This window comes from Apiospora kogelbergensis (genome assembly GCF_038363985.1).
Source record: "Apiospora kogelbergensis strain CBS 113332 chromosome Unknown utg000003l_segment0_segment0, whole genome shotgun sequence".
NCBI lineage: Eukaryota > Fungi > Ascomycota > Sordariomycetes > Amphisphaeriales > Apiosporaceae > Apiospora > Apiospora kogelbergensis.
Window position 1 is genome coordinate 1,902,628 of NW_027117420.1, and position 13,518 is coordinate 1,916,145.

General features: G+C 54.5%; 6 protein-coding genes across 6 annotated transcripts; 2 read left to right on the top strand and 4 right to left on the bottom strand.

The window, feature by feature from the left end:
- Positions 1-585: 585 nt before the first annotated feature.
- PG998_005373 (uncharacterized protein) lies at positions 586-2,858 on the top strand (the record flags this gene model as incomplete). The annotated part of the gene is made up of 2 exons (XM_066872191.1): positions 586-1,303; positions 1,372-2,858. The coding sequence occupies 2 exons, from the start codon at positions 586-588 to the stop codon at positions 2,856-2,858; spliced, it is 2,205 nt and encodes a 734-aa protein (XP_066732288.1).
- A 658-nt stretch (positions 2,859-3,516) lies between these two features.
- On the bottom strand, positions 3,517-4,421 carry PG998_005374 (uncharacterized protein; the record flags this gene model as incomplete). The annotated part of the gene is made up of 2 exons (XM_066872192.1): positions 3,517-3,594; positions 3,672-4,421. The coding sequence occupies 2 exons, from the start codon at positions 4,419-4,421 to the stop codon at positions 3,517-3,519; spliced, it is 828 nt and encodes a 275-aa protein (XP_066732289.1).
- Positions 4,422-4,823: 402 nt separating this feature from the next.
- On the bottom strand, positions 4,824-6,716 carry PG998_005375 (uncharacterized protein; the record flags this gene model as incomplete). The annotated part of the gene is made up of 3 exons (XM_066872193.1): positions 4,824-5,691; positions 5,742-5,857; positions 5,907-6,716. The coding sequence occupies 3 exons, from the start codon at positions 6,714-6,716 to the stop codon at positions 4,824-4,826; spliced, it is 1,794 nt and encodes a 597-aa protein (XP_066732290.1).
- Positions 6,717-9,550: 2,834 nt separating this feature from the next.
- PG998_005376 (uncharacterized protein) lies at positions 9,551-9,948 on the bottom strand (the record flags this gene model as incomplete). Its single annotated transcript, XM_066872194.1, has 2 exons — positions 9,551-9,681; positions 9,753-9,948. 2 exons carry the CDS (start codon positions 9,946-9,948, stop codon positions 9,551-9,553), a joined length of 327 nt encoding a protein of 108 aa, XP_066732291.1.
- Positions 9,949-10,420: 472 nt separating this feature from the next.
- On the top strand, positions 10,421-11,473 carry PG998_005377 (uncharacterized protein; the record flags this gene model as incomplete). The annotated part of the gene is made up of 2 exons (XM_066872195.1): positions 10,421-10,587; positions 10,753-11,473. The coding sequence occupies 2 exons, from the start codon at positions 10,421-10,423 to the stop codon at positions 11,471-11,473; spliced, it is 888 nt and encodes a 295-aa protein (XP_066732292.1).
- A 103-nt stretch (positions 11,474-11,576) lies between these two features.
- On the bottom strand, positions 11,577-13,308 carry PG998_005378 (cytosolic fe-s cluster assembly factor nar-1; the record flags this gene model as incomplete). The annotated part of the gene is made up of 2 exons (XM_066872196.1): positions 11,577-13,174; positions 13,251-13,308. 2 exons carry the CDS (start codon positions 13,306-13,308, stop codon positions 11,577-11,579), a joined length of 1,656 nt encoding a protein of 551 aa, XP_066732293.1.
- Positions 13,309-13,518: the final 210 nt, after the last annotated feature.

Here is a 13,518-nt window from a genome sequence, read left to right on the forward strand (position 1 = left end):
CCTATGTTCGCAAAACACAAGACCGAAGTGGTTTCCTCATCACGCGAGTCTTGCATCCGCCGACCGATCTTTTGGCTGTGGCGGACGGTTGCTCCTTCTCCATTGGCCGGCAGTTGTTTCAGGAGGGTGCAGGGGTTCGACCGAAAAGTGTTTCGCAGCATCGGGCCCCCATTCGCTGAATCTCCCTGGCACTCTTTTCCCGTCCAACCCAACGTGTCGCAACCTCGCGAAACAGCCGACTTCCATTCTTCGTTTTGCATGTTCCTTTAGGTCCATTTACTTTCCATTTCTTCTCTTCCAAGTTGCGGCTCCGGTAGATTCTGCGACGGGCGTGTTTTGATGACATTTAAGTCAGCAATTCTCGCCTACTACTACTTAGGTTACTCTGCCTTCAATTGAGACCCCAGCGGTTCTCCCGATGCTCTGGTCAAGCATGCAATAATACCCCTAATCGACTTCATTTCGCGGCTATCTGCATATACCCTGGTGGTGGAAGGAAAGCTTATCTCCAACCTCATAAGCTATTGTTCGTCAGTTTTCTTTGGGTTATTTTGGCAGGACTTCACAAGTCACATTTCCATCAACATGGCTCGCTACGACTCTGTGCGCTCCGTCTCCCCGGAGCCTACGGAGCAAAGACTGTCCGAAGACCAGCGCAACAGTCTGGAAAAGGACAGTTCTGATGGAAACATGAACGCGGAACAGAGCGAAGGGCTCCTGTCGGCAGAGACACGCGACTTCGAAAAGCTCGGTCCCCTGACGCCAGCTGTGGTAGAAGAGGAGGGGAAAGGGCGAAGACGGAAGTGGATCATCGCGGCGGCCGTCTTCTTGACTGCGCTCATGGCCTTTGACGCATGGCTCTTCTTCATACCTCACAGCAAGACACAGCAAAGCCCGCCGCCTGCTCCGGCCGACCCTCACCTGGATGCGCTGATGAGAGTTCCGTTTCGGCGGCCGGAGGAGGAGTACATCCTGGACTCGAAGTGGGATTACTCGGCACCCCCGCAGGTCCGGATGTACAACTGGACCATCGTGGACAAGGACGGGAATCCAGACGGCGTCTACAAGCCTATGATGATGATCAACGGGCAGTTCCCCGGCCCGATGATGGAGGTCAACGAAGGTGACACGGTGATCGTCAATGTGAAGAACTCCGCGAAGAACGCTACCGGCATCCACTGGCACGGCCTGCTCCAGAACGGAACCAACTTCATGGACGGCGTCGGAGGTGTAACGCAATGCCCGATTGCGCCCGGGGGCTCGTTTCAGTACAACTTTACCGTTGCCGGTCAGCAGGGCACCTGTGAGTTCTTATCCCATACGAACACAACACTGGCATGTCAAGACCTCTTTAACTAACCAATGTACTAGATTACTACCACGCTCATCAAGGAGTTCAGATGCTAAGCGGGCTCGTAGGGCCCCTCGTCATCCATAACGTGAACGAGTCCAAAACCAGCACCGATCCTTACAGCACGGACCGTGTCATCCTGCTGCAAGATTGGTACCACGACCCGGCCGAGGGACTCCTGCGCGACTCACTCTCGCCGGGCAATGAGAACTCGCCGATCCCCAACGGCGCACTCATCAACGGCATGAACAAGGTGGACTGCGCGCAGCACCCGAACCGGACGTGCGACACCTCCCAGACGCTGCTGCCGAGTATGGACATGATGGCGGGCGCATACCACCGGCTCCGCTTCATCAATGCGGGCGGGTTCGCCTGGTTCCAGGTCGCCATCGACGACCATCTGCGTCTGCTGGTTCATGAGGTGGACGGGACACCCGTCAAACAATTCCAGGAGGCCGACATAACCCTGTCTCCCGGCCAGCGCTACAGCGTCACCTTCGCGACGGACCAGGCGGGCTTCGACTTCACCGAGTACTGGCTCCGTGCCCGCATGATCGAGGGCTGCTTCGCCGACCCCAAGCTGCCCGACAATGGCGTTAGCGAGGCCAAGATGATTATGCGTTACGTCATGCCGGCGGGCATGGGCGGCCCCGAACCATCACCTGCCGCCGGCAATTCGACTAGGAGTAACAGCACGGCGACAGTGTCTTCTCAGGCCCTACCCACGAGCACCAACTCCCTCGTCGACTATGCTATGCAATGCAAGGACATGACGGCGCGCAATAAGTACACGCCCGTGCCGGCGCTGCCGGCCCCCGCCATCGCTGATCATTCCTGGTATTTCCGTGTTAACATGGCCATCGGCGACTGGCGTCTCGAGCGCGGCTTCATGAATCAGTCCTCCTTCCGCTCCGACCTGAAACAGCCGACGCTGCACCGACTCATCGACGGCCTGGCTTCGGGCAACGACTCTTTCAGTGCTGCTGGCAAAGATGCGGCTATCATGGACGCGGCCTTTCACCCGGACCACGAACTCGTCCTCTCGCACGACCGCATAGAGACGGTCGACATTATCCTGCAGAACGTGGATGAGGGTAACCACCCCTTTCACCTGCACGGTATGCCGCTCTGGGTCCTGGGGCAAGGCCACGGCTATTTTCCTGGATACGAAGCCTTGAACCTGAAGCCCGGTGGTAAAGGCTTGCTTGACCCGGCCAACAACACGGTTGTTGCCAACCCGCTGCGTCGCGACACCGTCACACTCGAAGGCTTCGGCTGGACCCTACTGCGCTTTGTGGCGGACAACCCGGGCGTCTGGCTCTTCCACTGCCACATGGTCTGGCACGCCGAGGCCGGCATGGGGCTGCAGGTCGTGACCCGCCTGCGCGACCTCCGGGGGTGGACAGTGCCGGACGCAAACCGGAAGCTGTGCGAGGCATCGCCCGAGGTGTTGAGTTCGGGGGCCGCGCCTCCCGATGAGATATTTGCTGGGTTCCATGATGAATGAGATAAGCAAGAAGGAAGGTTATTGCGATACAAACTAAAACAGACGCAATATCGTAAGTTGAAAGCTCCCAAAAAGACATGAAGTTCTCATTGGTGTATTGAGGCCCAAGGGGTATATACATCTAAAGGTAGTAGAGCAGATCTCTACCAAAACCCTTCGACATATACTGGATATATACTCTCTTTCTTTTTTTCTTTTCTACTGTACTATACAGAGATGTACATAGCATTACCTACTTGTATATACCCATGGGCGGAGTTACACTGAGCTATAGAGGAGGCACAATAGATGCGAGTTTGCGTGTTAGATAGACAAGATATTTGACATCAATTTGTTTCAATGCGTGAAGCAGTCACTCTAATAACATTCCCAAGACAGGCGTTCCGCTCATCATTGCCCAATAACAAGGAGAAGGAAAACACCGTCCACGGCGCGGCGTTTCTGTGACTAACTGCCATGCGTGGGTTCTTAGCCATGGTTCCATTCTTCGATTGCATGCTGTGGCAATGGCCAGCCAATATCCCACGTGAAACCGAACCCCAAGTCAGGACATCAGGCAAGCGTTGTCTTTGCGAAGAAATCTATGCATTCACTTCGTCAATCCTTCGTTATCTTCGTCTCTCCTTCCACTATACTATTTGGGTTTCCCCCACGCCTCTCAAGCCGCGGCGGTTCCCTCCTTGGTTACGCTGTAGGCCTTCAAAAACTCGGGATCGGTCTCCAGCTCCTCCTTGATCTGCGCAACAAAATGGTTAGCTAGGCTGATACAAGATGAAGGGAAAAGCAGAAGATGAAAATCATGTGATAGCTTACAATATCGAGACCACCGACCAACTCCCCATCCACCCACAGCTGCGGGAACGTGGGCCAGTCGGCGTACTCCTTCAGGCCCTGCCGCACCTCGTCGTCGGCCAGGATGTTAAAGAAGCCGTACTTGACGGAGCGGTCGCGCAGGATACCGACGAGCTGCCGCGAGAAGCCGCATTGGGGCGCGCTGGGGGTGCCCTTCATGAAGAGCATGACGGGCGCGGCCTTGACCAGCTCCGCGAGGCGCTTGAACAGCTCTTCCTTGGCCTTCTCCGGGTCGACGGGGGTGTCGTCCACGACGGCGGCGGCGGAATTCTGGCTTGTCGCATTGTTGTTACCTGCTATTGACGATGCAGCTCCTCCGCCTACTGTGCTGGTTCCATTCTGTTGCTGGCTGCCGTTCGCGTGCTTCTCGATGGCGGCGCGCACCTTGACGGCGCTGGACCCGCTTACTGTCTCGAGCACCTTGTCGTTGCGCTGCAGCACCAGGTAGGGGACGGCCGTCACGTCGTACGTCTCGGAGACGTCGCTGAGCTCCTCGGCGTTGATCGCGACCCAGCTCGTCGCGGCGGGCTTGTCGGCTTCCGGGGCGGCGGCCGGGTACTCGGAGGCCAGGGTCTTGAGGACGGTGCTCATCTGGGCGCAGGGGGCGGCCCAGGGCGCGTGGAAGGAGATGATGAGCAGGGTGTCCTTGTGCAGCGAGGCGACATGGCTGCGCCACTCGTCCTCGCTGGTGATCTCTTTTATCGTGGACATGTTTGCTGAGTTGCTGTGGTGCGAGGAAGTCGTCGGTCGATTTGATGTGCTGATTCGAGGCCGCGCAACTTGTCCGTTCGCAGAGTTACCGTGCAACGTGGATTCGGTCAAGTTTTTTTTTCTTCCTTCGGCAGAGTTGATTACAAAATCATAAGAGCGTCACGTCAGTCGGCCAGTTATGCTTAGTAGAAAGTTCGACTTGCGGCCGCCGGGCATCGGGGGATGGCGGGGTGGGCAGTGGGTTTGGGCATGTCTACAACTAACAGGGGGTGCGGGGCAGTAAAAAGTTTAGTGCTTTGATTGGCAATTGGCGTCTGGTCAATTGCTGGGAGAACTTCGGATTCCCATTGCGTCATTTCCAGGGCCGTCGGGTCAGCCATGTCCTGTTCTGCAGCTGCAGCCTTAATCGGCTTGACAATATAACCTATATATATCACCCCTTTCACTATAGCCTTCGCCCCTGAGATGCCGTAGACTCAGGTATCGGCAGAGCTCCAGTTCGACATCAGACACAAACTCCGGTTGCGCCGCCTTTTCGGGCCCCAATAAACCAACCAGCAGCTCTCTATATATCTTTGTCTGGTTTGGTGTTGTTGTAGCCGCTTTCAGAGACGAGAAATAGTGCCCCGTGATGCATATCCAGATCAGTATTGGGGTCTGCGGGTGAACCGTCGACGACTTCTGTAGTAACAGCCTGGGGTCGACCATCGTGTTCGCGAGCTGCCCTTGTTGCGGCCGCCGGTATTCCAGAATAGCCCGTACGTTCTGGTGCAGAATACCCATGATGGCGCTTTCGCACGGTAGATCGAGCGTCGGGTCTCGTATTAAAAGCAATGCCAGTATGCGCACGACTGTTTCTATAGAAGTTGCGTAGGAATCTATGAGCATGGATGTGGCAAAGTTAAGTGCGTCAGAAGCGAACTTGTTACTATTCGTATCAATCGAGATAATTTCGCCGGAATTCCTCAGAGGCCTCGGCTGAGACAGTAGTTGATGTTTAAGGGAGTAGTATTCCTCGATGACTGTCTGGGTATCATGCTTAGAGCTGTTACCAGCCATCGTCAGGTAGTCCATGTACCTATTGAACAAAGCGAGGTCCGATATCGTCTTCACCGTTCTCGTGTCGAGGGCGCAGGCTTGCAAGTGCTGCTGGATAGCACCGACCATGGCTGTGTCGTATACTGCGGGTGGCACAAGTAGCTCGGGGTGTAGCCTAACAAAAGCTATACACGGTACCGTCGCGGAGGAGATGGCCCCCGTGAAATCGGCTCTGCACACATGTCAGCCATACACCCGCCCAGGGCTTGGAGGGACCCTTACTTTCTTATCGTGTTGATTGTCCTAGCATCAAGCTTGTCCTGGCCATTGACGAGCTCAAGAAGGCGTACAAGACCCTTCATGTGTACTTGCCAGTGATCATACTTTCCTTGGTAACCCTATATTGCATTTAGTCAATAGCTCGTCTCGTCAGTCGGGCATGCGTACCGCTATCATAGCTAATACGGATACACCATGTATCGTAACGGCGTTTGTAGTCTTGTTCTGCTCGGCCGCGTTGAGTCTTCGATTTATGATGGAGAAGATCTTTGATGTCAGCGAAGACAGATTCTCTGCTTCCCGTCTCCCGGATTCCAGTGTGTCGTATAGAACGCCTAGGGTAGTGGCGCATTGAATACTCGTGGGATCCTTCTCCAGCCATAGCTCTTCGGGTATCCTCAACGACCCCTCGACGGACAATCGAAATTCGTCTGGAACGTAGCATTTGGATGGCCCCAGCGCATACGCCATAAACGTGAGTTTCCTAGCCAGATCCAACGGTCTCTTGGGAAGCTTGTACGAGGCCCAGGCAGGTAATGGTGTTGGCAGCAGGTTCCTTGCGTGGCCATTCTCCAGGTCATTCGACGCATCGCTCCGGGCTGTATCCGAAGCCATCGAGCTGTGGGTGCTTGCAGAGGTGGAGCTGGAACATGACCTTCTACGCGCCTGCGTCTTCGGCCGTCTTCTCGATATATCTGACTTTGGCGAATTTCGGGCCCCCTTATTTGTGGTTGTCGTCTTCAGTTGACTAGCTGTCGTTCCCTTCTTCCCTTGGCATTGACTGGCGACGAAAGTGATACTGGTAGCAGGCGGCAGGCTGTTCACAGCTTTCGTTGCCTGCGGTTTGGCCCTGGTCTCGACATCTTGTACGGATGTGTTGACGAATGACAAGCCCTTGTGTTTCTGCTTGGTGACGGTGAATCCCCGCCGGGTCGATACCACAGTCCCGTTCAAGACGGTGGAGTTGAAATGATCCATGCCGTTCCTTGGCATCGACAGAAGCTTCGCGTGGCCTCACTTGTGCTGATTAGCTAATGAGAGACTGGTATGCTGCGAAGAGGCCCGACATGGCCCGGTCCAGATCGTCGAGGCGGGAATCGGGTATTTGAGGAATCCACATGTCCGTATATGGCGTTGTAGACGGAATACCGAGACCATGACTTTGGCTAGGGGAAATAGTACCAATCCCTGGTTGCGTCCACAGCCATTGAGCCTCTTTAGGATCCTTCGGGTTGTATGTAAGGCTCGTGATGACGACTACGCACTGATAGTACTTAGTTTATTTCCAGTGGCCACCACGCCATACGCCATAGAAAGCGCGAATATATGTGCTCGCTCGCATGCCGGATGATCTCGAAGCTCGGGGTTGGCAGGTAGGCAGTTAGGCAGGCAGATTAGCTAAGTGATCCCACAGGTGCCAGGCGCAGCGCGGCTGGTGTGCTACTGCTGGATTGAGCGGGGGTGTAAGATGTTATGATTGGGCATGGCGGAAGCTGACGCCAAGCCTTCTCTTTTCTATTCTTGTAGGAAAAGACAGCGCAGCAACACGAAGGCCGTAAGTATCCTGCAACCACTACTCCCCGAAACGATACATCTGCTTATCTAGGATGCTTGGACGCGTGTTGAGAGAGACATTCGTTGGCCAGGAAAGCATCATACCGTTCTCTCTTCCGTAACCCATCTAAGGACTTATCGGGAATGTGTATACTGAGCCTCAAGCATGACTTCCCATCAACAGGTGTCCGTCAGTCCCAATAGGGGGTTGCAACAGCTGTCAGACTGAAGATTGTCCAACGGTAAGATCGAAGAATGCCGAGCACTTCGCTAAGACCTGCCGAGTATTTTCGGATTAAGTGCCGTGAAGCTGCAGTACAATGATGACTCTGGCAGCTTATGCTTACCGCCGCCCGTCGGCGAGGTATGGCGAAAAACGCAACTATAGAGGATGACATGAGAATAGCAGTGTCGGGATTCCATATCCGGCAACGGATGTACCGCAAATATAAGCTTATATACCATCGTGCTTCCCGGATGTGATTGCCTGCAAAGTGAGATTTGTAATGCAGCTCAGCGTAACTAATTAACTATTTCTCTTGCTTGGATATCAGGCCACGGTGAGCCTATTGGACTAGGGAATACGGGCGCTGAGAAGTCATGGCCTTTCCACACAGGTTTTGCTTAAACATCGGGTCGACCGCCTAGATGAATACTAGATGGGTATCCCGTAGAGTTCTATGGTTTTGAGAGACAATGTTCATTTCTGGTGAAGTCATCTTGTCATTGACCAATAGGGCCTAGCTGCAAGGGTCAGATTGCAACGGCTCAATCCTCCTTAATGCGAGACCATGGAGTACATACGGTTAACAGTGGGCAAATGAGCTTGTTGTCACGCACACGGTATTTACACGCAGAATAATGCTCTGACGGTGACTCGCATGGAACATTTTGGTCTCGACAGGCAGACTAGAAGTCACTAAAACCTTTGGATGAACTTGGCAAGAATGATTGCCAAGATGGTAAGAATATTGAAGCCGGCTGGTCCAAGGAAGTGATATCGTGCGGGTAAAGCCATAGGACTTTCAGGGGCGACTGTAATCGGCAGCGTTTACACAGTATCGGGGGAGTCTAATGGTGCGCCATACGAGGGTCCTAGCTAGATGACGCAGCGCCCCTTTCTCTTGGAGTCACTTATACCTCGGTAAGGAACTTGGCGTGCAGAGTAAGCAGGGTATATGGCCATCCTTTCTTATCTACGCATATTTAACGCGTATACGATGACTGGGAGGTGGGTATGGGAGGCTGATGACTACCCCTATCTAGAAATTGTCTACCGTTACATACGAATCGTTGGCTATCAGGGTGAAAATCGGCATTGCTCGATTGCAACCATGACCGGGAGGGGGTGTAATAAGCACAGGGCCTACCATAACGCCATTTGGTAGACAAGCTTCTTGATAGTATCTCGTTGACAACAAAAGAGAGATAAATTTGTGTCCCAAGGGTTCGTATTTTAGATAAGGATCGCGGAAGCCAAGGATTTTGAAGGTGTCAGAACAAATCTACGCCGCCATAGGAACACGAAGATTATCTATCTATAACATCTAGATGAGCCGCATCCTAGGCTATTTATGCTTCCTGTAATATCCCCCATTTCATGAGTCTGTTCTCGGCTCTTGTATGGCTGCGCCTCCTGGACTGCCGCCCCTTTTCCCATGCCAGCCAAACCCTAACCTCCTCTTTCGGGAAACCCGGCTTAAGCAAAAAGGACAGACAATAATGGGGGAGGGAAGGGGATAAGCCCACGATCACCAGTAGTTTAGTAGCCTTAGAGTAGCGGTAGCAGCATCAGCACCACGCAGCCTTACCACTGGGGCAGAGAGTGCGGCCTTTGGTCGTGGGAGTTCACAATCCCGAATTATGCCACACGCAGATTGCCACCCTGATAGCATGCCATGATTTGGTTCTGCAGTACTGTGCTCTAGACCGAGCGTTGTGATTGCGATCTAATCCTGAGGACCTGAACCAGGTTTCTCGTGAACCTCACCCAGGTTTTGGGAATGCAATCTCCTGCATCACACACGAGTGAATGGATGCAAACGACCCCTCGTATCGCTGAACAGCAGATAGGTAGGCCATATTTTTACCAGTCGGAATGATTCAGATAAGTTCAACTGACGGTGAAACGAGGTAATAATCTAACAAAGCAGCAGACTCCCACGCCTGTGTCCGCCATCTTTTCTCACACAACGCCGAAACACCACACATGCTATGCCTCAATGCCTTCATTGAGAGACCGATTCACTTCCCATGCTTCAAACAGCCAATCTCTTTTTCTCGTTCTCGACAAGCTCGATGAGGTGCGCCTCCAGCTCAGCCGTGACACCTTTGGGGAGAGTGGAGGCCGGCTGGGAGTTCCTTGGTAGCAGAGGATCGGGGTAGTCCCCTTTTGTGCGACCATTTAGTTAATACGAAGAAATCATCACGAGACAAGAAGAAGACGGGGAGATGACATACGAATGTCGAACTTCTGATCAGATAACTTAGACTTCATGTAGTCATACTCCTCCTTGAACTTCTTGTCGTTGAAGGCGGCAACTCTAGCGGCACCCGACAGGTCAGGCGTAGCAGAACTTCCAGCACCCGATTCACTGAACGACTGTGTCGGGGTGTGAAGCTGGCCGGGCAGGCGAGGCAAGTTTTGACGCTCCATGATTGCGAGTGATCAGGCGTGATATTGGATGGTAGACTCGAGGGATGTCGATGTGAAGGAAACAGCCCCGCCAATGGAATGGGTACGTGTGTACTTTGCCTTGTACTTTGCCTTGTACTTTGCCTTGTACTTTACCCCACATCATGGGAACTCGCAACTTGCTGTTCACCTTCCTTGGGTCATTACCGATTAAAGACCAAAAGACCAGACCCTGGCAAGAGGAAAACCCAAACATCGTGGGCTTGAAACCATATATTCCACTTCGTCCTCTCCCCTCCAAACCTTGGGCTACGGATCGGCAAATCGTCGACCTTCCTTGCTGCAACCACTTTATCTACGTCCATTGGATTTCCGAGAGGCGCCATACATACATATGCCATTACCCTTCTACCGCTTCTCTTAGCAGTCTGATACTGTAGCATCCTTACTGAGCCACGGCCTCACATTGTGCGAAACAAACTAATCCGCCAGCATGGTAAAAAAGAGCGACGTCCCCAACGCCTGGGAGGACGACGATTGGGAATCCCAGGCCGACAAGGAAGCTCAAGAACCCGCCGCATCAGCAGCACCTGCGCCGCTCACAAAGAAAGAACGACTTGCCCAACATGCCGAACTCAATCGCAAAATATGGGAGACGGCGTATGTCCAATGCTCTCTCTCCTTCACCCAACTATGACTCCATATGGAAGACCACTCCGGAAGATTACAGTGCGACTAAACACATTTATCTGATATAGTGACACTCCCGGCAATGGTGCGCCCCTCCAGTACCTAGCGGCGACCCCGACTCCGCCGCTGGCGCAGCCCCTTCAAGGCGCCCATGACGGTGCTGGCTCGGAAGCCCATGATAGCAAAGCGTGACCCCGTAACGGGTCTTTCGACCATGACCCCGGCCGATGACGACGACGACGACGAGGCCAACAAGAAACCGCAAGAGACGCCCGAGGAGATTCGGGCGCGGCAGCAGCGCGAGCGCGAGGAAAAGCAGAAGCGCTACGACGAGATGCGCGCCAAGATCTTTGGAGAGACCACCGGCAGCGGCACTAGCGGCGGTGGTGCGCCAGGTGGATCGGGTGCCGGCCGCGGTGGAAGCGGCCGGAGTTCGGGCAACAGCACCCCCGGCAATGTGACGCCGCCGGCTCAGCGGACTGGTGGGGAGAGAAGAGGTCGTGGACGCGCTAGAGGTGGCTACAGGGGAGGAAGAGGTGGAGGCGGCGACGGGGGCAACGAGCGTTTCTCTGATCGCGGCGGAGAGCGCAGCGAATACCAGCGACCCACGAGCCAGCCCGGGGCGGGAGGAGCCGGCGGCAGCGATCTCTACGACCCGAGCTACTCGCCAAAGCCAACTTCCACATTCGACAGGAGAGGCAACAACATGGGCGGAGGCGCTCCGTTATCAGGGCGGTCAACGCCCCGGGACGACGATCAAGTTATCAGAGCGCCACGCGGCCCACCTGCTTCAGGTCCGGATAACGGCGGGCGTGGTGGATTCGGGTTTGCAAAACGCGGGGCCAAAGAGGGTTGAGTAGGGGTTTGTCACCTCCTAATGCTGGCGGGTAGGGGGGTATCTTGTCCAAAATGTTCTAATCTATATACTTGGTAACGGACAAACCGGAGGCAACGCAATATCACCAACCGCCACCAATCTTGCTGGCCAGCTGGATGACCCTCTCCGTGTCGGTCGTTTTGTCTTTGCCCACATCGCTTATCACCTCCCGATACGTCGTCGACACCAGTCTATCTACGTCTATGCCAGTTATGCTGGCCCAATGAGCCAGGGTATCACGAATTCCAGATGACGAGATGCCAGCGACCAAGTCTGCCGCTTTTCCTTCTGCTGCAGACTCGGAATCTTCGGCTGAGAAGTACGCTTCGTCAACCTCAGCCAACCAATCCTTCTGCTCTTGAGGGCCGGGCTTCGATATCACCCCCTTTCTCTCGACAACCACGGGATCGTCAACTTTCACTTGGCCACCTCCGTTTGTGCATCCTCCTGGGCATGCCATGACCTCTACATATGAATATTCCACCTGTTTGCGTGAGCCTCCAACAGGCTTTCCACCCGGCATCCTAGAGGGGCGCGCAGGCTTCAGTCTTCGGACAAGATTTTGGATATTTCGGAAACCATAATATCTCGCAGCTTTGAATATCGGCTGTCCTCCAGCGGAAACAACGCTGTACTCGACCACATCCGCATTCCTTCCACGGACAGTTTCTATCTTGGAACCGGGGTTCTGTGCTGAGATATACTGGAGGGCGAAATAGAGGTTGCCGCCCGACGTGCCTGCTGCAGAATCCGTCTGCCGCCTCCGGCGGGGAGGGAAGAGGAATTGCTGGATACCAGAGTCGGGAAACGGTGTCTTCTCTGCTTGAGGCACTGGTGTTTGGGGTAAACCGAAGAAATCAAGGCCGCGGGATTCCGTTAACATAAGAATCTCCTTGCTGGTAATGACGCAGTCGACGTCACGGACGCCCCGGCCTGGCTTGCCGTCTCCTGCCCAAACCGAGTCTGTGAGCTCCTCACGGCTCGCCTCCAGTTTCTTGTCGAAACATGGCATGACGGCCAGATGCCATATCCGGTCCGGGGCAATACCCAAAGCTCGACTCAGGGTTGTCTTGATGAGCGTGCCCATCAGAGCTTGCGGTGACTTTACACGCGAGAGATGAGGCAGCACATGTGGGTGTGTCTTCTCGGCATAGCACACCCAACCAGGACAGCTGGAGCTGAGAATAGGTTTGGAAGCCTTGTTGTCTCCTCCCATCGCCTTGCCGAGGGCTTCTTCCGCACCGAGGACAAGACAGGCCTCACGCGTGGCATTGGTGTCTGCCACCCAAGTAAAGCCATTACCATGTTTCCCGCCTGCTCTTAGCCCATGACTCCCGGAGAATAGATGCGCTATCATGTCACCTACGGCCTGCTCTCCTATGCGCCCTCCAAATACGGCAGCGAGGTTTGCCCGGGCTTGAGGGCTCACGCTCGCGACGAAGAGCTTCGCATTGGGGTTTTCAAGCCCTTCCACGGTCCACTTTCCGGATACTCCATCTTGGCGCAATTGGAGACCTGGCGCTGAGTCTAGTACGGTCAGAACCTCGCTGTGACTCTGCAGGCTGACTAATACGGCCTCGGCGGAAGTCACGCAACCAGAGCAAGCGAGACAGTCGGTAAGCGAAATCTCGGCCGGCGGCGCATTTGTTGTAGTGGCGGCGGCAGCACCTGGCGTGCCGTCTAGGATGACTTCATGCTCGAGGGATGTATCGGTCGGGGGAGGAGCGGCGGGGGAGGGTCTCGACGGGCTTGATACAGGCGACTCCGGGCGAGATGAAGTCGTTGAGGTCGTCGGCTGACAAGATGGCGGACATTGTTCGTCACGGCTCGGATGCAGTGTGCGCGCAAGGGTGTCGGCTGTCCAGGGAGAGCAGTTGAGCAACCGCGCAAAGCGGGTTCCCTGGTTTCGATAGACAACTCGTTCTGTTTGCTATGCTTCGGGGTTGAGTAGATAGCGCCTTGATCGACTGATAATCGTGTGTCGACGAGTGAAGTCTTGGCCAATGTGGAATGATACAAAGATA